The sequence below is a fragment of the Tenrec ecaudatus genome, chromosome 2, assembly GCF_050624435.1.
Source record: "Tenrec ecaudatus isolate mTenEca1 chromosome 2, mTenEca1.hap1, whole genome shotgun sequence".
Lineage (NCBI taxonomy): Eukaryota > Metazoa > Chordata > Mammalia > Afrosoricida > Tenrecidae > Tenrec > Tenrec ecaudatus.
In genome coordinates this window covers 3,139,068-3,165,106 of record NC_134531.1, presented here as the reverse complement: position 1 = coordinate 3,165,106, position 26,039 = coordinate 3,139,068, and the positions used below count along the sequence as shown (strand labels likewise).

The 26,039-nt window shown below is 55.7% G+C and overlaps 1 protein-coding gene across 1 annotated transcript in view; it reads left to right on the top strand.

The window, feature by feature from the left end:
• UBE2QL1 (ubiquitin conjugating enzyme E2 QL1) overlaps positions 1 to 23,659 on the top strand; it is a 34,957-nt gene extending 11,298 nt beyond the window's left edge. The window contains exon 2 of the mRNA XM_075542976.1: positions 22,694 to 23,659. Within this exon, the coding sequence (XP_075399091.1) occupies positions 22,694 to 22,825 (132 nt within the window). The 3' untranslated portion in view covers positions 22,826 to 23,659. The remainder of the gene's footprint in view (positions 1 to 22,693) is intronic.
• The last annotated feature ends 2,380 nt before the right edge of the window (positions 23,660 to 26,039 follow it).

Genomic DNA, 26,039 nt, shown 5'->3' with positions numbered 1-26,039 from the left:
AAGTGGGCTGGGTGGGGTTGTGTGGGAAGAACATCAATGGACGGGAAGTCCAAGGTGTCGAGTGGAAAATTGGTGGTCCGCTCTACAAAGCTTCCCCCAGCTCACAGTAGAAAGCCCAACACCTCTTCTTTGAAGCGTTGGAAACCCCCAAACAGAAAGGGATGCTCCCACCATCCAGCGTCTCGACTCTCCAAGGTGGTGGCTTCTAAAGGGCCCTCAGGGCTGCCCCGGGCTCATCTCGGGTGGGGGTCGTGGGGAGAATCCTGATGGGACACTTCAGGGAAGCCAGCAGCCGGAGAGGGAGTGGGCTGGGCGAGTGGGAGGTGAGCTGGGGCTGATTCATCGGGAGGGTGGCGGGAGTTTGGACGTCCCTGTGAGTCAGTGCTTTCAGCCCTGGACCCACGCTGGGGACGGAGATCCTTGCCAGTGGCCCATGACTGGGCACAGTCGCCTTGGCTTGGCTGTTTGGAAAAAAAAATAGCTCTCTGCTCTGATACCAAGTAGGGCAGGCAGGAGAGCTAGACAGGACCTGTGGTCCTAAAAATAGTCCCAGCCAGACCTGGAGAGCCTGCTCCCTGGTGCGGGCTGGCGTCTGTCCCCCCAGAAGATAACTGGTGATAGCAATACCAGTCGCTTCCTTGTGGGGCTGGGGGAGCGCTGCCTGGGAGATAGGATGTCACCACCCCCGTGGTGCCCCGTCTGGGCACGTGATGTCAGAGATGCATCCGTGTTGTTAAGGTACGGCGTACCTGTTGGCTGGTTGGTGTCTGGGTTTCCACATGGACAGTAGGTTGAGGTCCACATGTGATCGAGGGCTCCCCCGTTCCTGTCTGGGACGTACTATTTGATGTTAGAGATATGATCATCTTGTTAGGGTACAGCGTGTTGGTTGGTTGATCGGCTGGTTGGTATCTGGGTTTCCGCAGGGACGGTAGGTTGGGGTCCACATGTGATTGGGTGCCCCCTGCTCTTGTCTGTTGGAAACTGTCTGTGCGTGAATTGGGTGATGGCTTACAGGGCAGATTGTCGTTGGTCTTATTTCAAGGGTCTCATCCACATTCTGGTGCCCCCTCCTTATCCCCTGGCACAGAGGGTCCCCGATTTACTTGGCCTCCTGCCCCCCTTTCAGTAAAAAGGAGCCCCTACACATGGTGTTTCATGCCCCCTTCCTGTGACTCAATGACCCCCAACTCCACCTGGATGCCCACCACCACCACCCGGCACTTCCCCTTGGGCCCCAAGGGCGGAGGGGAATGAGCTCCCACTTTGGGACACTCTGCCCTGGGGCGACCACATGCGGACCCCGTTTGAATGGAAAGAAGCCTCTGCCTGGCAGGACGGGGTTGGGACCAGGAGGAGCAGCTGGAATGGCTCTGTTTCTGTACGGGGGCCCCTGATGGAGCAGTGGGCGATGCGTTGGGGGGGTGCGGGTGGTGGATAAAAAACATGAAGGAGGAAGAGGAGGAGAAAGAAGAAGAAACCACTGAATTAGTTAGTTTATTGTACCAACCTGGCCGAAAAAACACATGTGGGATTAATTAAAGGATGGGGGGGATAAATGGCTCAGCAAGCCTCGCCTTTCGAGTTCTTGGGTCTCTGGCTTTGTGGTGGTCGCACCAGGGTGCAGCTGCCTTAGCAGTTCCCTGCTTTAGCTGGCAAGGCTCACTTCCTGCAAGACATCCCTAAGGGGAAGCCACATGGACCTACCCAGATGCAGCCCTGGGTGCTGGAGCAGCTGTGTGGAGACCCCTGCCAGCGCTGAGATGCTTACACACTCGCTGACTCAGCTTTCCTCCTGCAGTCGGCATCATTACGTGTGTTTTGTGAGATGGAGGAGGACTTTGTGGATTGGTGTTGGACATATGGGTTAATGGGTTAATGTTAGACTTGTGGGCTTGGGCAACACTGGGTTGGGATGTTTTGGGGTTTTTTTGATGCACACTTAAAACATATATATAAAAAACTCTCTTATGTTGTGGATTTGTTTCTCCAAAGTACCCAGACTTATCTAACCACCTTCATGGGGAGGGAGGGGGCGGGGCTCACCGTTGGGATGAGTAGTTGACAGTGTGTTTTTCTTTGTGTGTGTGTGATGTTCTGCAAACAAAAGGGAGAGAAGGACTCATGAAAGGAAATGATTTTTTTTAAGGAAAGAGAGGAGGGGCACTGCCTTCACAATCGCAGATCCTTCCCCGTCGCCCCAAACACACACGGGCAAGCGGTAATCCCAGGAGGGCGGAAAGGTACAGTGGAGTCTGCCTGATGTTCTTTCCTGACATGTGAGCGGGTTTCAAACACACGGAGATGAGTGAACGCGGGAGCCCCGGTGGGGAGAAAGACAGGGTTCCCCCGTAAAGAGCTGCAGTCTCAGACACCCCCAGGCCCTTCTGCCCTGTCCTGTGGGGTCCCTGTGAGCGGCATCGACCCAACGGAGTGCACATAGATACTCTTAGAAGCCCAGTCAGCATAGTGGGTTACAGGTTGGGCTGCTAATCGCAAGGCCAGCTGTTCAAAACCACCAGATAAAGGATGAGCCATAGTGCTACAATGCTGCACTTCTGCCCTGTCCTGTGGGGTCGCTGTGAGGCAGCATCAGCTGATAGCAGTGAAGTGGAAGTAGGTTTCATCTCCCTGGACGCCCTGTGAGTGTGGAGGAGCAGGGGCGGGTGGGGAACAGAGCGTGTGAAGGGCCCCACCCAGGCCACAGTGCGTTTCTGTGGGGCCCGAGCATGGGGTGCAGACAGGCGGGGCTCAGCTGCTCACCCCAAAATCGGGATGTTTGTGTGCACCCAGAGGCTCCTTAGCAGACAGGCCTGGCTGTCCACTTCTGGGAACCTCCTGGGGCACAGCTCTATGCCAGCACCCCTGGGGTGCATGAGGCAGGCAGCTCAGCACAGACTGGTTAGGGAGCTGGCTCTTAAATGATTCCTGTCCAGGCCAGCCACTGGGGTTCTTGTGCCCCTGCTCAGACAGCACCTAAGAAGAGTCTTGTGAAAACTCTCTAGGGAGGGGAGTGGGCAGCCAGGGCTCAGCCTGTCCACCCGTGGCCAGCACACACACACACACACACACACACACACACACACACGACAAATCGCCCCACCACCACCTTTCAGCAGCTACAGCAGTGAGTTTCTGGTGGGGGTGGATGTCGTCTGTGCCCTGCCCCCCACCCTGGGGACTCACTTGGCCTGTGTCAGCCCTGACTCAGTCCTCTGGAAGCCCTGCTTTTGTGAAGAGCCTTGCCATCTATTACGCCCAGCCTGTGCCCCGAACAGCTGGCATCGACCACAGGAAGGCGTGACCCAACCGGAAATTAAAGAGTGGTCAAGAAAGGGCGGGATGGCCAGAACCGTGAGCCCTGGACCCAGCTCTCATCTGCTTGAGAGACCATCTCTGTTCCCTGAGTGGACCCTGCAGGGACATGACTGAGGAGAAGCCGTGTGGAGGGTCCCCACTTGAGGCTGACCTTGCCTCCTTTTCCTGGGGCGGATAGCAGGGAGGAGGGCAGGCTGCGTCTCTCAGAGCTGCTGAAATTGAATACTGTGTAAAGCCCTAAGGAACAGAGATGGCCTCTCAGTGTCCAGGGAATGGCCCCCGGGTGGCTCCCTCTCCATCTGATCTGGGGCGGGGCTGTCACGGTCCCCCCTCCTGCAGCCCCATAATTCCCGGGGTCCCTGGGAGAGTGCCCCCTGGTGTCCACCAACCCCCATGGCAGCGTGTTTGCCTCTGTCTCTTCAGTTCCACGTCTTGTGCCCGGGGTCACTATGGGTCAGAGCCAGCTCAGGCGCACCCCCCCCCCCCAACAACAACTATGTTGTTTAAAGGAGTCTTGGTGGGCAGGGTTAACATTTGAGGATTACCCCCAGGGCAGCAATTTCAGAAGTTCATCTAGACTCCATGACAGCCCATGAGAACGAGACATTCCATTTCATCATTTCTCCCCTTCTGGTCAAGATTCATCTGGGCAATCTTACATCAAGAAAAAACTCTGTGAGTCGGGCACCATCCAGGTCTCCTGGTCTCATGCAAAGGAGACTCTTGTCCAAGGAGGCAATCGGTAGGCATTCCACCTCGACCATCTCTTTTTTTAATAAAAGAAGTGACATCATTGTTGGGATAACTATAGGTGGGAAGTGTGGCCCAGAGCCTTGGGTTCACTTCCACCGAATGCACAGAGGGAACCCTGTTCTCAGCTCTCTGTAGTCCACAGTGATGGCCGACAGCCAGGTGACTCAGGCTTTTCTGTCCTCGGTTCCCATCCCCCTCACCCCCGTAGCCCTTGCTGAAACCACTGCCTGTCCAGGTGGGTCATGTCCTGTGTGGCTTCCCATTGTCAGAGCATGGTTGCTCCATCAGGAGCCGTTTTCTGAAAACAACCTAGATCCCCTTACTGTCCAACCTCAGACTTCCCATCCACTCTTCTCCAGCTCACGCTGGTGTCAGGATGCTATACTTTGTCCACAGCCTCCTCTCCTCAAGGGAAGAGGGCTCAGGAGCACCGGTGGCTTGATTACGTGCTCTTCTGCCTACCAGAAGGCCAGCAGTTTGAACCCACCCCCCGGGCCACAGAGAAAAGTACTGGCAGTAGATTTCCATGATGATGGAGGTTGTTTGTGTGAGTCCAGGTAGACTAGAGAAACAAGTCCAGGACATTCATATGTGTATAAGAAAGAGCTTTATATCAAAGAACAATTGTATATTAAGAAAACATCTCAGCCCAATCTAGATCAAGCCCATAAGTCTGATATCAGCCCATATGTCTGATACCAGTTTGTAAATTCCTCTTCAGACTCATCCAGCACATGCAATGATGCTGAATGCAGGAAGATCACAGGCCAATGGGTGGAAAGTCTTGTGGATCCAGTGGTGGCGTAAGCATCTCAGTGCTGGCAGGGGTCTCCACGTGGCTTCTCCAGCTCCAGGGCTCTAGTGTAGCCCCATGGGTCTTGTCAATGGAAATGTCTTGCAGGGAGTGTGTGTGTTTGGCCTCCAGTGAGCTATTTGTCTCCTTAGTGCCTCCAAATGAGGTCATCAAGCTGTGACCTGACTGACAGGCTAGACTCCACCCCTTCACCCATTGACAGGAGATGATGTCACATTGTTGTTGGTGGTGGGGTTGTTGTCAGATACTGTCAAGTCAGTTCCAACTCATCGCAGCCTGGTGCACAACAGAGCGAAACACTGCCTGGTCCTGTGTCATCCTCGCCGTGTTAGACTGGAACCCATCAAGTCCATCCCAGCTCATCCTGGGCCACGGGCAACAGAAGAATGCCCGGTGCCAGCCCCACAACAGGTCTTATGTCTGAGTCCATTGCTGCAGCCATTGCGTCCATCCATTGCGTCCATCCATCTCACTGAGGTCTCGCTCCTTTTTGCTGCCCCTTTTTGGTGTCCTTCTCCAGGGACTGATCTCCCAGTGCATGTAAGACACCATCTCACCACCCTTGCTTCTAGAGACTTCTGTCCGTGTGTTGCTATGATACTGAAAGCTCTATGTTAATGGTCACCCAACGGGAACACATTTCAGCAGGGCTTCGAGACTAAGAACAGCCTGATTCGGAGGAAACCCTCCTGGGTAACAGTCCAGTGCAATTGCAGCCTTCGGTTCGTTGGCTGCTACTCTCAGGAGCCTTGATGGTTAATCCAAGGAAGATGAAATGTTTGACAAGTTCTGTCTTTTCTTAGCCTCTCATGGTGTCACCGATTGGTTCACTCGTGAGGATTTGGGTTTTCTTAACATGGGCTGCAGCCCATACTGAAGGCTGCAGTCTTTGATCTTCATCAGCAAATGCTTCGAGTCCTCCTCACCTTCAGCAAGCAAGGCTGTGTCATCTGCATACTGCACGTTGTTAATAAGCCTTCCTCCCATCCTGATGCCACACTCTTCTTCATAATGCCCAGCGTCTAGGATTATTTGCCGAGCAAACAGATTGAATTGTAAAGATTACAACCTTGGAAACCCTATGGGGCAGTTCTGCTTTGTCCTCTAAGGTCACTCGGAGTCGGGATTGCCTTGTTGGCAATGAATAGTATAGGAAATTATAATCGCTTAATGCTTTTAACCAAATGTTCTTGATGTTCATTAAAGATTGTTGGTGTGTGTTCCTCCTCACAGAAAACAATGTCTTTTGGAAATGTTGCTGATTCTATTTAGTTCCAAGATTTTAAAAAAACTAGTTCTTGGATCAGATTTGCATTAAAACCCAACTCCCGAGCCAGATCAGGAACCCTTCCAGAATAATCACAGATAAAGCAGAGTGAACACTGGTTGTGTTGAGAATTCCACGGCTGTCCATCTTCCTTTTCCATTTGGAAAGGTCCTTTGGTTCATGGAATTCAAGAGAAACTTGGTTGAGGTGTGCAACCTGCAGGCATGCTTGGACTTCCCATCAGCATCTGGGACCTTGCACGGGGTATCGTGACTGCTGGCGCCCCACCAACAATGGCCACCAACCCCCCTCTATGCCACATTCCGGGAGCCCCAAACGTTCGCCCAGAATCCGAGGAAAGGCTTCCAACGTTGGCGGGCGGGGGGAGGACTAGACGTATCCAAGGCTCTTCCCACCATTTAAGACTCTGGTGGGGAGAGATAGAATTTTCACCAGAAGAATGAACGGCTTGGGGTTCGTGGAAGTACCTGAAATGTTAGCTGTTTGGGGGCAGGGTGGTGGGGGGCATGGGGACGCTGGGGTTTAGTCTGGGCAGTTTCCACGTTTGACCAGTACTGAAACTTCCCCATCTGAGCTCATCCCAAACACGAACCTCCTCAGCATTCATCAGCGGCTGTCATCCTAAGAAAGGATATTGCTTTTTCACAGGGACGTGGAGTTGGCAATATCTTGGTCGGTTTAGGAGCCGGGGTGGTGTTGCCATAACGACCGCTCAAGTTCCCTGAGTGTGTGCAGCAGCACAGGCAGCACGGAGAAGCAGTCCGCCCGGCGATGCTCAGCCTGTTGTCCTCACAGTCGCTCCCTCCCTCCCTCTCCCGCCTTCCCTCCTCAGCCAAGCAGCTCCCCTCTCACTGAGAGTGTGTCTGTTGCTCTCGTCGCTGATAAAATTCCATGCCATGAAGTTGATTCCCACTGGTCCAACCTCTGGGAAAGAGTGGACCTGCCCCTAGTGCTTCCTAGGAGGAAATCTTTGGGAAGTCTGTGTTGCTAAGTCTCTTTGCACGGTAGAGCTGCCAGGTGCATTTGTACACAACACACACACAGCCAAGCTCTTTGCCAGTGAGTTACCAGAACTCCAATTCCCACACCACTCCCACCCACCTCAGGTCAAGGTCCCAGGAGACCTGCTGGGTTTTTCCTGCACATCTCTTCCCAGCCATGTGCCCACACTGTTGTCCCAGCCCTCGTCCCCTTCGCGCTGTGACAGGAAGGGCCACTGAGGCCAGGCGGTGGGCAAGAGTCAAGTCAGTGGCCGTTGTTAAACCCTTTCAGGCCTGTTGAAATCAGGGGATCGATGGCCCCAACCCTCCTCCGTGGATCTGCCATTGAAAGACTTGGGGTGGAAGGACGAGGACTCCTTGGTCAGTATCCAGCCAGGAAGGACATCAGACCCCAACCCTGAGTGTGGGAGGGGGTCGTAAAGACGGAAGCCTGCAGGCGACCTCAGGAGAAAGAGCATGACCTCGAAGGGAGTGGGCACCACCCCGCAGTGGTTGAGGTGCCCAGGGTTGAAGTGGGCTGGTGAGGCCATGTTCTTGATGCCACCATGGCTGCTATTGCTGGCTGTCTGAGTGAACTTTGACGCCTGGTGACCCGTGGACGGCAGAAGGAAATGCTGCCCCCTCTCCGCTGCAGTCTACAGCTGTGGCCACAGTGTGTTGCCAGCCTTCCAGCCCTGGGTCTCCGCTCCCGGCTTGGTGGCGCACAGTGTTCTCCCACTGGCAGCCTTTCTCATATGTAGGTCCTTAGGCCTTGATTCCTAGTCCGCTTTAGCCCGCAAGATCCACTGAAACTTGGTCCCCATGGGTGGCCCTATTGGTGTTTGAAATACTGGCAACTCAGCCGGCTTCCAGTGTCAAGGCCAGCACAGTATGAGGGAGAGACTGACAGACAGGTGGTCCAGGACAAGCACAAAAAAGACCATAAATCCCAGCGTGGCGTTCACTCTCAGCTCTGCGATGTACAGGAAGTTCCCGGCTGTGCAGCCTCCCGAGAGCACAGGAAGGCAGGCTGGGTCTCGGGCTGCTGGACCACAAAGGACTTGAACACCCCAAGTTCCTTCCCTTTCACCCTCCAGGGGAGCAGGGATCAAGCCAGATTGGACTGCCCCTCAGAGGAAGAGGGAGCTCACTGCTTCTCCTGTCTGTCTCCAAGCACCATGAGTCGGTACTATCAAGCTGCCAAGTCGGAGAGGCCTCTCCTTCGGGAGAAGATGGCCCGCCGTAAAGGGCTGGGCAGGTAGACTTACCAAAGGACATAAGCAAGTCAAAGACCACCCCTCACTTTGTGTATTTCTGGGACAAAATCAGCTCAAACATTCCCTTGGGCCTGTCCCGTAGATTCCCATGGAAAGGTCCTACGTAAGTGGCCTCTTAGAGCTGAGGGGAATGTTCGGATCGTGACCACTCGGACTTCCTATCATGTCCTCCTCCTGAGCCTGCCTGGAAAGGCTGCTCTTGATTTTCCATCTTCACAAGAACAAAGCAGGGATGTCGACGACTCTTATAAGCATGCCTGCCCATGGCCCTTGGCCCAATAGGAGAAAGTACAATGCTCCCACCGAGCAGCTGGTGGATTCGAACCACCAGCCCTCTGGGTGGCGGCCCAGTACTTACCCCACTGCCCCACCAAGGTTTCTTCCTATAAGCATGGGTTGAGTGATTAAAGAGAAGGTAAAACATCAAGTAATAATCCCACCTTCCAAAAGTATGTCTCTGAAATCATCCATTAGATGCTGTTAGGCAGGGTTCTCTAGAGGGACAAGAGGAACTTAGGATCCTATATGTATGGATAGGTTTATACAGCACGAAGGAATGGAACAGCAGTGGAACAGTCCCCACAGCAGTACAGAAGGCTGACCTCAACTCACTTCTGTGGAACAGTTAATAAGGGTCCAAGATCAAGGAAGCGGACAGCTGAGTTTTCACTCAGGCAATGCAGGCAGAGTCTGCCCACAGGCAGCAAGCTACAGGGTGGGCCACCAACAGTCAAGCAGCTCAGGAGCTGAGCGAAGCAGGCCCAGATGGGATATCGAACTCAAGCAATGCAAGATGACAGGATCCATCAAGCTCTAGCAACATGATCCACAGGTTGGGTGTCCCACAGGTAGTGTAGCTCACAAGTTGAGGCGGAGAACTAGACAGATTGTCCCCAAGAGGACACATCACCAGAGAGCAAGAGAGAGAGCTATGTATCTCTTTGCCCTCCCATCAGACTGTGACCTGATGAATCCCACATGTTCCTATTGGCCAGGTTGACACAATAAGCCTACCTATCATATGCTGCCTGCCTTTTCTTTCCCTTCCCTGTTGTGTTTTCTATGGAATTACATAAAGAACGGCACAGTGTGCTCAAGCCTGGGCAGCCTGGTGGCACCATGGTTAGAGTGCTTGGCTGTTAACTGGAAGGCCGGCGCTCGGAGCCCACCAGCTGCTCGGTGGGAGAAAACAGCAAGAGTCTATGCCCACAAAGACCGTTGTTGGTGTCGTCGATCCAGCTCTGGCCCACAGTGACCCCGTATAAACCAGAACGGAACACTGCCCAGTCCTGGGCCATCCTCACAATTATTCCTGTGTTCCAGCCCCACGCAGCCGACACTGCGCCCATCCATCTCGTCGAGGGCCATCCTCGCTTTCACTGTCCCTCCCTCCACTTGACCAAGCACGATGTCCTTCTCCAGGGACTGGTCTCTCCTGATGACATGTCCACAGCACAGGGCAGCCTCCCCACCCTTGCCTCTCAGGAGCACTCTGTGTGCTTCTTCCAAGACAGGTGTGTTTGTTCTTTTGGCAGTTCAGGGTCCTTGTCTGTCAGGGTGTCCTCCTGTGGTGGCCTGTGTGTCTCTGTGATGATGGAAACTATGTTACTGGTATTTCCATGCCAGCAGGGTCACCCACAGGGACCCGGTCTCTGCAGCGCTCCCAGACTAAGAACAGGCTACGAAGAAGGAATAGGCTGCCCACTTCTGAGGAATTTGCCGTTGGAAACCCTATGGATCGCATCAGAGCCGCGGAGATCATAGCCCGGGACGCCGTATCAGGTCATCCGACTGTCCGATGAGGTTGCTATGAGTCAGAATAGCCCCAACAACAAAGGGTTTGGTTGGGGCGGGCGGAGGACGAAACTTAATGCTCTCTCATCTTATCACCCTCCGGGCCTGTTGACCTCGCTGTTTTCTGCTGTCCTCTTAAGCCAGTAGGTCACAGCGAGCACAGGGGAGTGGCATTTCGGAACTATCGTCGCACATTCTAGAGGAGGTTCCATTCTGGGGTTGGGTGCTAAATCCTTCGCAGATTACGTCCTGTCAATCTTGGAAGGCCCTTGGCTGTCCTCTGCCCCATGGGGGTCTCAGTGAGTTCAGAGAGACTTGAATAACCGCAGTGGGCAGCCAAAGACTGAAGACCCTACATGAGACCCAGCTCCAGCATCCAGACAGACAGACGTTGTCTCGCAGGGGGAAGAAATGCAGCGCAGCTTCTCGGGCGTCCTCGGGGAACGGCGCTGCTCACACAGGCACCTTGGTTCCGGTTCTGTGAGGTCCTGACAGGCTCTATCAGACGGGGCTGGTTCCACTGCCCTGCATTTAGAGTTCTTGTGCCCCTCGGGCCGAGGATGGCAGAGGCGCTTACGGTGGGAGCTGCAAGCAGACTAGGACATGAGGCAGCCTCCCTGGCGGGGCTTCCTGCAGGATGGACCTGGGGATACCAGGCAGCCCAACCCCCTGGCAGGCAGGTCTGGCTCCACTGGAGGGTCGCACAGACACAGGGAACCCCTGTGTAGCAGGTCGTCCCTGGACCATCCCAGACGCTTTCCTGATGTTTCAGAATTGGCGACTCGTTACCCTCTGTTGTTGATGTCGGGTAGCACCGAGTCAGTTCTGACACAGGGCGACCGTGGACTCATGCGACAGAGCCAAGCACTGCCCGGTCTTTCGGTGGTGTCACGGTTCTCACTAGGTTTGAGCCCATTGTTGCAGCCACCGTGTCAGTCCATCTCATGGAAGGCCTTCCTCTTGGTCGCCACAACTCCTTTTCCGGGGAATGACTTCTCTGGACAGCAAGTCCAAAGTCTGTGAGACAGTCTCCCCATCCTTGCTTCTGAGGGGCACTCGGACTGCCCGTCCCCCAGCCGTCCCTGTTCTTCTGCAGCGCACGGCACATGCAGGGCTCTTCACCGGCACCACGATCGGCTACCTCCGTTCTCCGGACTCCCCGTTCACGGTGCACCTTCCCGTGCAGGTGAGGCGACCGTGGGAGGCTCCGCGGCTTGATTCACGCCCACCTTAGCCCTTCAGGGGGCAGACACCTGTGCCTCCTAACCCTTGAAAGAGGTCTTTTGCAGCAGGGCCCCATGAGGTTGCCAGGCTGCGACTTCGATGGGGGTCGCTTGTGGATCCAAGTAAAACGAAACCCACTGAAACATCAGCCTCTTCTCCGTGTCTCATGTCTCCGCCTCTTGGTCCAGGTCTGCGGGATTTTCTTTTCTTGATGTGGAGGTATAATCAGAGAGGGTGCTGGAGAAGACTCTTGTGACTACTGTGGGCACGCCGAGCTGTGCTGGAAGAAGCCCGGGCAGCGTGCCCCTTAGAGGCCAGGATGGCCAGACTTCGTCTGGCAGACTTTGGACGTGTGGTCAGGAGAGGCCAGTCCCTGGGGAAGGAAGGCCCTCGTGCGTGGTAAAGTGGAGGGCGGCGAAGAAGAGGAAGGCCCTCAAGGAGGTGGATGGACACCGTGGCTGGGACAGTGGACGCCAGCGTACGAGCCGCGGTCAGCATGGCGCAGTGACCCGTCCTGTTGTGGACGGGGTCGCTGTGTGTTAGTGCTGACGCGGTGGCATCCGCGGGAAGAACAGTCATAATATAATCCGACCGAATGCTGCAGGCCAGACTGTGTCCTGTCGTACTGCAGGTGGTGAGGCTCGTTCTCCCTCATGGGGTCCGGCTCCTCAGGTCCTTGGCTCAGCTCAGCATGCACGTTCAGTACGTAGGGTGAGCGCACACAGACGTGGTGCAGACCTGTCCTGACTGTAAGCCGCCACCACCCCGCCTCCCTGTGCGAAAGCTTGCCTCGGGGTCAGGGGAGAGGGAGGTTCCCCATGAGCCCAAGGCAGCGGTCCGGCCCTCTCCTGCTTCACACCATTAGCCTTCCTTTTGTCGCGATCCACACAGCCGAGTGCCTCTGTAGAGACAGCAGATCCCACGTGAAAACACAAGTAAGCCCCTACGCGGCATCTCTGCTCTCAGCCAAGAGCCCTCGGATGCCAGCCCTTGTTCGATGTCCTCCGGTGAATCCAGGGTGAGTTTTTGGAAGTCCCCTGCCTGTTCACGACAGCCCTCCTTTTTCAAGTATCTTCAACCAAAAAACGTGCCTGTGCATGAGATCGTTAGACGATGTCCGTCCTCAGCTGGACCGCCGTTCCTTGGAAAGGCCACGAGTCTGGACCTCATCTGACTGGCTGGTCTTCTGGATTGCCCGGCAGAGATGAGTGAGTGCCTCTGGCATTGCGTCCGTTTGCTAAAACATCTCCGTGGGCATCCTGTCAACCCAGTGCCTTTGGGACAGCCGGGACTCTGTTCTGGCTCTTGGGTCCGCTGCAGTTGATGACAGTCATGATTCTTGAAGTGGCTCCATGGCTCCTCACGGGGCTTCAAACCAGTAAAACCAGTTGAGTCACGGCGGACAGATGACAAGGCAGTGGAGACAGATCTGAATTTGTCAAACGTGGATGTGACCGGAGGGAGGGGAGGTTACTATGGGATGAGACCCTGGAAAAGAGGACTCAGAAGACACGTAGTCCATGCTTTCAGGAGCCTGACATAGCTCACAGGACCGTGACCCAGACTCCAGAGAGAAATGCACATTGTGTGTGTGTGTGTGTGTGTGTGTGTGTGTGTGTGTGTGTGTGTGTTGTTTTCAATTGGGAGTTAATACAGCCATCATATTGTTCCATAGTCCCCTCACATCAAGCAGTATTGTACAGTTGAGATCACCATCCGTTTCCAAACCTGCTGTTCCTTCCTGGACTCCTTGACACTCACTCCCTTTTACCATCCACCACCACCACCACTGTGCCCCCCAGAAACCCATAGCCTCCTGCTGTCCCGATAGGTTCTTTAATGCTGGCTTTCATAGACACAAATTCAAGAAGGTGACCCCCAGTGATATAACACATCTGAGATCAACTCCAATATGAACAAACAAACAGAAACAGAAAATGTGGAAAACCAGACCAGGTCCAGCGGGAATCAGCTGGGGGACCAGCTGACAAAGTTTTCGCTGTTCCAGTCAGATTGATGCCTTGGGTCTTCTCCCCTCCCCTCTCCACTGCACTCTGTGTCGTAACCACTTTGCTCCCATCCCTCAATTGTGGACAGAGGGTTATTTCCGTGTAGACCCTACAAACGTATCTTGGGTTCCCATTGTCATCCATAGCATTTTGCAAACCAGATTTTCACAATTTAGGCTCCGATACTCGTCCCTCCTTTGACTTCGGATTATAAGATTTACAGTCCTTCGGTGAGCACACCCAGAGAAAGGGGTACAGCCGGCCACCATCTTTGAGCTGGGCGCTGTTGTTTCTGACTCTACAGAGGAAGAGACTGTTGCTATGCAGCACGCCCTTTGCCCTTGTTTTCTAGAAGGCAGGATACATTTGCAGCAAGGCGTTGGCCTGTCACGTGGGTCCTCTCTGGTGTTCATTGGGGGGTGCCACGCTTCGCCAGGGCGGGCTCCCTGCAGTTTCCCTGTGCCGTGCCGGTCCGGTCATAGTGAGCTGGGAAGCTCCAGCGGGAAGCCCTGGCCTGGCAGGCCTCCGGGGCGGGTGCTCTGATAGACTGCTGGTGTCACCCACCATTGTGTGTGACTCTTCTGGGCTTCTCACCAATGCTTGGTCCCCTGGGATTCCTTTTGGATGAGCGTCCCTGTGGAAAGCTTAGCGCTCAGTGGGTGGGAGGCAGTGAGATGGTGTCTGAATAACACCTGTTCTCGTCATGTGAGAGAAAAACAGGAGCCTAGCAAACACCTGCTGCTCCAAGTCTGTTTGCACCCAGGGCGCCCGCCTCCCCTCAAGACACCCTCTGTTGCTCCCAAGGATGGACTCCTCGGGAGTCCCCAGGGGCAGGGAAGGAGGCTCCACTCTCTCTGTCTGGCTGTCCCCTGGGGCAGGGAGCCTGTCCACGTGGGTTGAGAAGCTCCAGATCCAGTGAACAGCAGGAGGCTGTACCTGCAGCTCCCAAATCTACACCTGGCTCAGGTGTAAGCAGAGCTGTGCCTTCCCAGTCTCTCCATTTTCACTTCTCTGTGTTTGCATATCAGCTCCGCCCACCTCCCTCTGACGCCCAGGAAGCAGCCGGCTGCTAACCCCCAGGCTGCGGTTCAAACCCACCAGCCACTTCTTGGTGGGAGCCTTAGAGACTGGCAGCTTTGGAACCCCTGCACAGGGGCTGCTCTGAGTCCAGATCCGCTTGGCACCCTTCCCTCATGCCTTCCTCTCCCCCAGGCCCTCCAACCATTCGCCCACCCTCCTCCCCAGGCCCTCCTCCCCTCCTCCCCACCACCCATCTTCCCACCTCTTCCTCAGCCCTTTCTACCCTCCCCCACACACCTTCCCATGCCTCCACTCCCTCACCCCAAGGGCAGTGGCTCTCAACCTTCCTAGACCCTTCCATGCAGTTCCTCATGTTGTGGTGATCCCCAACCATAAAATTATTTACCTAGCTACTTCATCACTGTAATGTTGCTACTGTTATGAATCAGGTAACCCCTGTGAAAAAGTCTTTCTATCCCCAAAGGGGTCATGACCCACAGGTTGAGACCCACTGCCCTAGGGTCCTCCTACCCTCCCTTGACCCCTCCTACTCATTCATTGACTCCTCCCACCTTCTCTTTAGCCCCTCCTGCCCATCCCTCCCCAGCTCTCCACTCCTCTCACTCCCCTGCAATCTAGCCCAGCTCCTGGGGAGAAGGTGTGCAAGACTCTTAACTGTTTATGGGAGTGGAGAGCCTCACCCTTCTCCTGTGCAGCGGCTGGTGGTTTCAAACTGCCAACCTTTCTATTAGTAGCCCAATGTGTGACCACTTTGCCACCAGGCTCCTGTTACTCCTCCTCTAGGGCCTTGCTAGTGCCCCCTTAGCTGCTCCCCTGACCGTCCCTCCTGCATCTCTGGCAGCAGCGTGGAGGGGTGGTGCCAGGACCAGCCCTGGAGCTCAGGACGGCCTGCTGGATGCGGCTGCATGGCCTGGCCAAGCCCAGTCCTTCTTCCCACAGTCTGAGCCCTGGGTACAGTGTGCAGCACCACCCTCGGTCAGTGAGGACCCAGCGGTGCCCCCAGTCAGGTGGGTCTGCTGAGGCCCCATCTTCGAGGCCCCAATGCTCACCCATGCAGCCTGTGAGCAAGAAGAGAGCGACCACCCCTCCAGGAACCCCAGGTCCAACTCTCTGCAGTGACCCAGGCCCAGCAACTCCCTCAAGCTGTGCCCTTCACCCCACTCTGGGCTGAGCCGGACATAGACCCCGACAGTGCAGAGGGAAGTCTGGCTGGTCACCTGAAGGCCCAGGGAGACCTTGAGTTGGCAAAGCAAGGTCAGAGGTGTGGCGAGGCCACAAAGGGTCACTCAGTGTAGAAGCCTTCCTGGTCAGTGCTGAGCACATCCCCTGATCCGCCAGGGCTGGGACTTACTGGTCACAGCGTTTTAGGAAAGGAGGGAGGGGTTTCATTTCATCCCTTGAAATGCCGCCAGACACCACCACACCAGCCAGAACACGGGATGGGAGTCCCCGTGGCGTAGTGGGTTATGCATTGGGCTGCTAACTGCAAGACCAGAAGTTCGAAACCACCAGCCACTCTGCTGGAGCAAGAGGAGGCTTTCTACTCCCATAAAAATGTAGTCCCAGAAACCCTCTGCGGCGGTTCTCCCTGTCCTAGAGGGTCGCTGTGGACCAGTGGCAGTGAGAACAGGGAGGACCTTGGATTCAGGTGGGTACTGAGGAAGGGACGTCCTCACTGTCCCAGAACAGCCCTGGGCAGGTTGCCTGTTCGGGACACTGTAAGTGGGAATGGTGGGCCACCAGCCACAAGCAGCAACTCTGTGAATGTCTTTCTCTGTCTGGGTAAGTGTGGGACTGCTGACCTCCAGGCCAGTGGCTCAGACCACCAGCCCGTCTGCAGGCACGAGATTAGGGTGTCTGCTCCCAGGAACAGTGCCTGTCTTACAAACCCTGCACGGGGCTCTAGGAGTTGGGATTAACGTGATGGCCCTGGGTTTGGGAGAAAGCCGGCGTCCTCTTGTTTCTCTACCTCCTCCTCTTCCTCTTCTAATTCGTGTTCTTATCCTCCTCCTCCTCCTCCTCATCATCATCATCATCATCATCATCATCCTCGTGGTTGTCTTCCTCTTCCCCCTCCTCCTCTGTCTTCTTGGTGATCTGCTTCTATAAAGATTCAAGTAGAAAGAGCTCATCCAAAAATTCCTGTGGGGTGGGGAGGTGTTCCTATAGACTTCCATGGAGATGTCATACTTCACCGTGAAATTAACTTGCCAGCTGACGCTGGGCAGGAAGGGCCGACCTTCTGCCTTTCCCTTCTCCTGGAGCTGCTATGAAAGGCTCATTCCTGGCTGGTCTGCTCCTCCTCCTTCTGCCCACCTCCTCCTGCTGCTGCTCCTGCACCACCCCCACCCCCACCTTCCCCACGTCCCCTCCTTCCCATGTAGGCTGGGAACCTTTCTTTCAAAGCTCACTCGCTTTTGGGCCCGTGTGCTTTCTTTTCTCGACGTTCTCAGAGCCCCAGTCCCCGTGACACCCAGCCGTCTCCCTCTCACCCTGGGTCCTGTGCCCACAACGCCCACGCACCTTCCCTGGCACCATTGTCCCTTGCTGCCTCGTGGCCTCTCGTATCTGTCTCAGCACTTGCCCCCTCTCGCCAGCTCCCTGGCCTGCTGCTGCCCACCCGGTGTCTGCCGTGAGCGTGCCCTGGGCCATACCGGGCCACACGGTCCCCATCCTAGTTTCTCTTGCTGGTTCCCCCACAGATTGTCATGCTTCACTTTCCCTGTTTGCCTGGGGGCTCCAGGCTCCTTTGTATGGGGTGAGCTTCTCGGCTTGGTTTTGTCTGAAGTGACAACCCCCCCCCCTCCCAGGATGCTGTCCTTCTTCCCTGACACTGCTCCTGCCCTGTCCTTTATACTGTCTGACCCACTGTCTCTTGTCCCCACCCCCACCCTGTGTCCCTCCACAATGCTCACTCCTGCTAGGTCCACGCGTCTTCTGTTCTCTCCCTTCTCCCCAACCCTCGCCGTCTTAAGACTTACTTTTTTTGGAGGGCTTAGTTTCTTCCCTCTGGGTCAGTGCATTGCTAACCAGAAGGTTGGCTGTTCAAGCCCAGCAGCTGCTCTACAGGAGGAAATGAGGCTGCGTGCTTCCACCCAGATGCCCCTTGGAGATTCTGGGGGGAGTTCCTCTGTCTACAGGGTCACTATGCGTCAGGATCCACCCAGAGGCAATGGGCTTGGTTTGGGGCTCTGTCTCCCTTTTATCCACCAGAGAAGCCTTGGGCTGTGTTGGCAAGGACAGAGAGGACTTTGGGCAGTGTGAGAGGGGCAGGGGGTGTAGGACAGGCAGTGGGACAGACCCTGTCAGGAGGCGACCCCTCAGGCGGGCCAAAGGGGCAATGGTTATTTCAAGCAGCCAGGGGGAGCTGGTGAGGCCGGAGAGTTTTGCTGGCAGACCGGTGGGCACTGCAAACCATCACAGCGAGTTCATACAATTCATTGAGGTGGTTGTTGCTGTTACGTTGGGGCACAGGGGACATGCTTTATTATTGAAATCAATATTTACCACCCTCATTTTCTTGTGTCAGTTCCCTTGGCCAGTTCGAGAGGAGGAAGCTTTCAAATAATCCTCAGTTGTATTTTTCATGGTGATTAAACCCCAGAAAGTCTTAGGCACCTTAAATAAATCAATCAATCAGTAACCAACTGTGGCCGGGTCCGTGCCGACTTAAAGACCCTGTGCCGAGCTCCACATGGGGTGTAGTCCTTGTGGAAGCATGGAGCCTCCTCTTTCCACAGTAGAGCGGCTGCTGGCTTTGAACTGCCGCCCTCGTGCTTAGCGGTCTAACGCCCCTAGAGAATGGATGTTAATTGGAAATGTTATTGATGGAACTCTTGATGAGGAGCACTTAGCAGAAGTTTGGGTGATACAACAAGCTAGGACGGCCAGTTGGGGTCAACCCTCATTCTTGTGCGTGCGTCCTTACCTGCGTTGGACTCCAATGCCAAGGACTTCATGAAAATATCTCCAGGTACCTCTGCCTGCCCACCACGAGGGGAGGGCATTCCAGGAAAGCAGAGGCTAAGCTAAGTAACTCCTTTCTCCTCTCCACACGCCCGTCCTCTGCCTTCTTCCCTCTTGCTGGCGTTCACTGGGTCCTGCCTGAGTAGCTCCGACACACCCTGGGTCAATTCTGTCTCTTGACCTCTTGGAACTTGATCTTTGAGAGACCAACAAAGACTTCTTTCCACCAAGCTGTCAGTGTGCCCACTGGGGCTGGTAAGCAGTGCAGCACGACCACGCAGCCCGGGGCTTAGCCTGGTGGGGGCCCAGCTCATTGGATTCACCTCCTGAGCCCCCTGGCCCTCTCCCCCTACACTTTGTCCTGGGATCCGTCCCCACTCCCATGTGCCTGTGTCCCTCTGCAGATCCTATGGAGCCTTTCCAAAGATGTCTTAGCTTCTTGTCCCCTGCAGAGGTCTCATTTAGTTGTCAAGAATTTCACACCTGGTCGTGAACTCTCCCTTCCACAAAGGGTGCAAGTCTAGAATGCCTTAAGTCATGTCTGCAAGCACACACAAGCACCTGTCTCCTCTGCCCTGGCCGATGGGGTTGGCCTCCCATTCATAGATGCCGAGAGTGGGGCCCTTGAGCATTTAATGCCTCCACCTGGCCCGGCCATGAGTCTGACTCCCAGGTCACTGACCAAAGGAGCCACTCGGCCTGAGGTGGGCAGCAAGGGAGGCCGATGTGGCTATAGACGTGTGTCTAAGGAACTGAGCACCCTGGGAACTGGCTCCGCCTTGAGGGCTGGAGGTGGAAGTTCCATCATCTGTGTGCATGACATGACCGGAACCCAGTTGTGCACGCGGAAGTTGGGCATGGAAGAAGGAAGACCCAGGAAGAACGAGTGCCTTGGAATGACGGAACTGGCGAGGAAGACTGATGGACAAATCTGTCTTGAAAGAAGGACAGCCAGCAGGAGCGCGAGGGTGACAGCCAAGCTTTTCTCACCACACGAGACCCGGTGCGTGGAAGGGGCTTCGTGCTGGGTAAAGCAGCCAATCAGCAGGAAAGCAGAAGACCCTGACGAGAGGGTGGACGCAGCGGCTGCAGCACAGGTAAATGCAGTCCGGCAGCCGGAGGCAGAGGAGCGCTCTCCATGCCCGGAGAGCTTATTTCTGTGAAGATGGGTCCAGTGCGCCCGGTGCATGTCAGATGAATACATCGCAATATGAGGGTCCAGGGACTGACTGGGCATTTCCAAGGGGTTCCTGGACCACGTAGGATAGGACCACCACACCTGGGGGTTCCCTTGCCCGAGCCGTGGGGAGGACTCACTCTCGGACCTGCTCCAGCCTCTACTCCGGTGGAAAGCGTTCGCTGAAGACCCAGCAGGACTCTGCGCAGCGCAGTTGCAGTGGGAGTTAAGATGGCTGTGAGTCGGTTCCGGCCCTTAGCGACTCTGCCCACAGCAGAAGGAAACCCTGCCCAGCCCTGCACCACCCTCGCCATCGTCCCTCTGCTCCCGCCCATCGACGCAGCCACGGGGTCCGCCCAGCTCACTGAGACCCTTCCTCTTTCTCACCGCCCCTCCACTTCACCAAACACGGTGTCCTTCTGCAGGGACGGGTCTCTCCTGATGACGTGCCCACGTCTGTAAGTCGTCTTACCTGCAGGGTGTGCAGTCCGTGAAGATGGAGGTTCTGCTGTGAAGCCAGTCTCCCAAGTTCATCCTGGTTAAGACACTTAACTGGGGAGCCAGGACCGGGGCACAGGAGCCAACAGAAATACGAGGACTGTAGGGTTACAGCGATGCTGAGCTGTGCTGGAGTGTCCGATGGGATGCCCCAGCCACTGCTGCTGCCGCCGCCGCCGCCACCGCCACCAAGAGCCATTGATTCTCCTCCAGCCCACAGCGACCCCAAGGACCACAGAAACACTGCCCAGACCTCTGCCTTCCTCACCGCCGCCATGACGTTTGAGCCCTAGGTTTGTTCCAGTGGACTAGAGAAACGAATCCAGAGACACATATGTGTGTAAGAGAGAGTTTTATATCAAAGAGTAATTGTACAATAGGAAAATGTCCCAGCCCCGTCCAGATCAAGTCCATACATCTGTTATTAACCCATATACCCAATAGGAGTCTATAAATTCCTCTTCAGACCACACATTACATGCAATGATGCTGAATGCAGGAAAATCACCAACCAATGCATGGAAAATCTTGTGGATCCAGTATCCGTGGAAGCATCTCCGGGCTCTGGCTGCCATCAGTAGGGCTTCTTGTGGCTTGTCAGCAGAGAGAGAGTGTGGTCCTCCTCCCAGGAGAAAAAGAGGAAGCTCCCAGAATCCTCCTGGTGGGTGTTGCCTTGTGATTGACAGACTAGACTCCACCCCTTCATTCTCTTATCAAGTGGGCATGAAACTATGCGCCTACTAAAAGCCCACCATGCCAATCTGTCTCCTGGAGGGTCTTCCTCTTTTCTGCTGGTTTTTGCCGAGCAGACTCTCCTTTTGTCCCCGGCCTGGTCTCTCCTGACCAGCACCCTGGCTGTCCTTCCAGGGAACGTCTGTCTCTTCTTTTAGCAGGTCTGGGGCTGTCAACAGCCACTGCGAACACCCTGGTCCAAACACCTCCCCTTCGCTTCGGCCTCCTTGCTCATGGCCTGTCTGTCCTTTGCACGCTGTTCTCGTTGCCTGGTGCCCTCAAGTGAGTCCCCACCTGTAGCCGCCCTGCCCTGCGGCCAGCAGGACATAACGTAGCACCGGGTCTTCCTGACAGCTTCCTACACCTGTGCCAACGCTGCAGCCACCGTGCCCATCCCTCTCCTTCACTGCCCCTCCGCTTTAGCAAGGGACTGCCCCTCCTGACCTCGGGTCAGGAGGGTGACTTCTCTGGCTTGGAACCCTCATTCTGAGACTGCTGCCCCCTCCACCGCTGCACCCCAGCATTTTTATGTAAGGCCTATCGGGGTCACTTCCTTGTGGGAAAGTCGTCACAGCCATTGAATTCTTTGAAAATGGGGCCCTTGGTGGACTGGCCCAGGGTCCCTGAGTGGGAGGCTTTCACCCTCCCTGCCTCCTCCTCCTCCTCCTCCTCCTCCTCCTAGCCAGCTTCACCCACAGAGTCTGGGAGTCCTCACTTTGTGTCTGGTGGCTGCCTCCTGCACAGCAGCCCTGACGCCTCATTAGCAGCTCATTAACAACCACTGCAAGCAGTCAGGACCTGGCGTGTGCTCCTGGCTAATGTACCACTTCTGATAAGGTGTTGGGTTATTAAGGTTTGTAGGAACACAACAGTCTGATGGTGCCCACAGGGGGAACATCCCACTTCACCCATACCTGGTCCTCAGGGGGAGGGGTTGCTGCATCCACACTGCCCTGAGAAGCAGGGTTCAGGGAGGCGCCAAGTTTAACCCATGCGGGAAGGGACCCAAGATGGGAGGACACAGCCTACAGTGTGGGCCCTCGGGTTCCCAATGCTGTGCCTCCATGTGGCTTGGCATGGAAGGACATGCCATGGGAGCAAGAACACTCCATGTGTCCTGCTAGCATGTCTGTGGGCAGTGCCTCCTCATAGCTCTCAGGTGGACCCTTCCTGGATGGCCATTTGCTCATTCATCTCTCCTGCAACTGGCTCAGAGCAGGGCAAGGCAGACCGCCAGAGTCTCCAGCAGGCATGGGTGGCCGTTTACAAAGGTAGGACTGCCCACTCCAGTCCAGCCTGCCTATCCCCAGGGACGGTCCGCAGACAGCTGGCATCTGGATCGGGGTTCTCTCGGTGGTGCGGGAGGAGTGGGACTAGTGAGGTAGGCTGTGCATCTGAAGCTAAAACTAGATAACACACATTCATGGAAATTAATCTCTATCACCATCACCACCATCCCACCTCCGCCATCACTACCACCATCACCATCTTCATCTCCATCATCACCTCCTCATCCACCTCCACCACCTCTATCACACCGTCACCATCTACATCACCACCAAACCATCTCCACCACCAATCACCATCACCTCCATCATCACTTCCACCTCCTCCACCACCTCTATCCCTCCACGACCATCACCTCCACCACCTTCACACACCACCACCATCACCTCCATCACCACTTCCACCTCCTCCATCACCACTTCCACCTCCTCTCTCTGGTGGGAGACAGACTCTGTACTGGGGTCTCCCCTGGTCTCTCTCTGGTGGGAGACAGACTCTGTACTGGCATCTTATGTGGTCTCTCTGTTTCCTGTAGGGTCGGATCTGTAGAAAAGCCGGGAAATCAAAAAAGTCCTTCAGCCGCAAGGAGGCGGAAGCGACCTTCAAGAGCCTGGTGAAGACACACGAGAAGTACGGCTGGGTCACCCCGCCTGTCTCAGACGGCTGAGCCTGCGGGCCCCAGCCACCGCTCCACACACCGCCCCCAGCATCTCCTCGTCCACGCTGCACACCACCCCTCCCTACGCCAGCCGGGACTGAGTCCAGAGCGCCAGGAGGACTTCGTCTGAGTGACCGATGGACACAAGTTGACGGCCTGTGAAGGAACCCCCTCCCCACCCGCACCCCGTCCCCGCCCGCTGCACCCGCCTGACCTGGCTCCCCGCCCCACGGCAGCAGTACTTGTCCGCTGTGCTGTGTCCCCCGCCCCTCGCTCCAGTCACCTCCCAGCAGGCCAGCGTGACTCGAGGACGTGCCTGCGGCCCGTGGTCCGCTGTGATGACATTCACACCTCATCTATACTCGTTCGAACGGACGTTGAACACCGCGCCAGGTTCCAAGGACACACACGAACACCAAGACACAGAAACAGCTGCCCGTGGGCTTGGCCTGTGGGGAGGCCGGGGGCCGCTGGGGCCCCTCCCTGGGGTGCAAGCCCCCAGGGCCGCTGCAAGGAGACCACGAAGGAGACCCCCCCTGTGGCACACCCACAGCACCCTACCATGCCCACTGCCACCATCTGACCCATGTGACCATCCGTGCTAGTGACCATGAATGCCAGGACTCCCGGCGGGGGCCACGTGACATCCGACCACGTGCATGACCCAGTGGTCACTGCGTGCCCCTGAGGCTGGGCCGCGCCAGCGCCCTAGCTGCGACAGGGCAGCACGCCCCATCCGTTAATTCCCCCCTTCGTCGCCCTTTTCCTGCAGGACACGGAGCTCGGCCAGGTGAGGAAATGCTGTCGGAGACTCGTGTCAGGAAGAGATTGGAAATGTCCATCCACGTGGAAAGCCCTACTACGGGACACATTTTAAATAAAATCATGTACATCTGACGCCCCAGCCTCAGGGACGGGTCATTGTGGGCTCGCGGGCGGCGCCGGAGCACACATGAGCGTACACACGCCAAGAATTCCAGGGACAGGCGCCCACACAATGGGATACTTTCAGAGGCACGTGCGTGCGAACACACACACCCGAGATAGTTTCGGAGACACGGGCACGCACGCCGAGATAGGTTCAGGGATGCACACGCGCGCGCACACACAAACCAAGATAATTTCAGAGATGCGCGCACACAGCCACGCAAACATAGTTTCAGAGGCACGCGCGTGTGCACACGCGCCCAGATAGTTCCTGGGGCGCGCGCGCGCACATACACCCACCAGGTGGTACGGGCGTTGAAAGCTCCCAGTATTCGGTCCCCTCAGAGGCGCCCCCGAAACGAGGCCTGGAGAATCTTCTGGAAACCTGGCTTGGGGAACGTCGCTGGGCTCTGCTGGGCGTGGCTCAGGGACCACCGCGAGTTGTCGATGCGAAGGTGATGGGTTCTGGTTTGACCTCAAGGGCTGTGCGCTCCACGCTGGCCACAAACAGCCTCTTTCGTTCCGATGCAGAAACCCCTTGTTTTCGAAACATTAACCCAAATCCGTGGCCGCCATGAAGCCAGACCCACCCCCGCACACGCATGGCGGCCCCGCGTGCGTCAGACTATGCGCTCCACAGGGTTTCTTCAGGCGAATGCCAGGCCTGCCAGGCCTTTCTTCAGCGTGCTGGGGGAGGGGGTGGCTCGGGCCTATAGTCTGGAGGTGAGCAGTCAGGTGTGCGGTCAGAGTGGAGTAGAGAGGTTAGGAGAAACAAGCAGGAGGTGTCTGGGCACCCCTGGCTGACCCGCTGAGCCTGGGTGCCATCCGGTTCTTCTCACCAGTAGGAAGGAAAGAGACTCTGGACCAGATGGATGGGAGATGCCCCAGTCAGCGGCAACCCCTCGGAGAGACATGCCCCCTCTCTGCCTAGGGCCAGGAGACCTGGTGGCAAAACGTGGCCCAGCCCCTCCCCGATTACCCTGGAAGGAATGGGACCAGTGTTCAGACTACGGCGGGTGTCCATGGCACAATCCCAGAGACGTGCCAAGCAGGCATTGATGGCAGTGCTGCATGTTAACCACTGTGGGCCCTGGGGGACAGCAGCTGTGAAACTGGACATTGGGGACTTGGAGCACAGGTCACCGGGGAATCCCGTCCCCCCCACACACACCCCTGCCCTTCACCATGTGCCAGTGTGGTTCAGACTGAGGGGGGGTATCCATGGGCAGGTCCCTGGGGTACTGTTCAGACCCCATCACTCCAGGGTCATTGCTTTGGGGAGTCCATTGGGAAGGAGTACACACAGACACACTCATGTATAAGAGGGACCTCCAAAAAGCATGGAAAGTGAAATTTAAAAAATATTATATCTTTTCTACGGATTTTTTGAAGCCGACATATTTCAAATACATGAGCATGTCCACACGTCACTCAAGCTCACTGCCCGTGGAGTCAACTCTGACTCATAGTGGTGCTATAGGGCAGGTAGCACCACCCTGTGGGTTTCTGTACAGCGGCAGAGAGCCTCAGCTTTCTCCCACAGAGCGGAGATGAGCAGCCCAATGAGTAACCACTATGCCTTCAAGTGTATAATTTCTACATATGCATATAAATTTACATATACGTACAGATTTAGTTACATAGACATATATTTACACAAATTTATATACAAATCATGCTCTTTTTTTTCAACTAGAAGCCCTACTGGCATAGTGGATTATGTGTAGTTCAAAGCTACCAGTCACTCCATGGGGGAAAAACGAGATTTTCTATTGTCAAAGATTTACAGTCTCAGGAATCCACAGGGGTTATTCAGTGCCCACTGGAAGGCAGTGAGGGGTTATTTCACGCACGCACACACGTGTGTGTGTATGAAATGGGGAAGTGGACGGAGCAGGGAGAAAGGAAGCCCATCACTGAGATGGACTGCCACAGTGGCTGCATCAATGGGCGCAAGCCCAGGAACAATGTGAGGATGGCACAGGACCAGCCATGTTTCGTTCTATTATGCATGGGGTGGCTGTGGGTCAGAACCGACCAGTCGGCACCTAGTAACGACAACAACATGACAAATTGTCATGCACTTGACTGACCAGCTGAAAGGCTAGAGAATTTAGTCCTTTCAGGGACAGGCCTAGGAAGAAAGGCTTGGTGACCTACATCCCAAAATCAGCCCTGTGGAGCACAGCTATACTCTGACACCTGGGGCAGGGAGTGGTCCCTGTGGCTTGGCATCGCCTGGTTCACACGTCCAAGGGGGTTTCTAAAAGCCTGTGGGGCAATGGTGCAAGAAGGT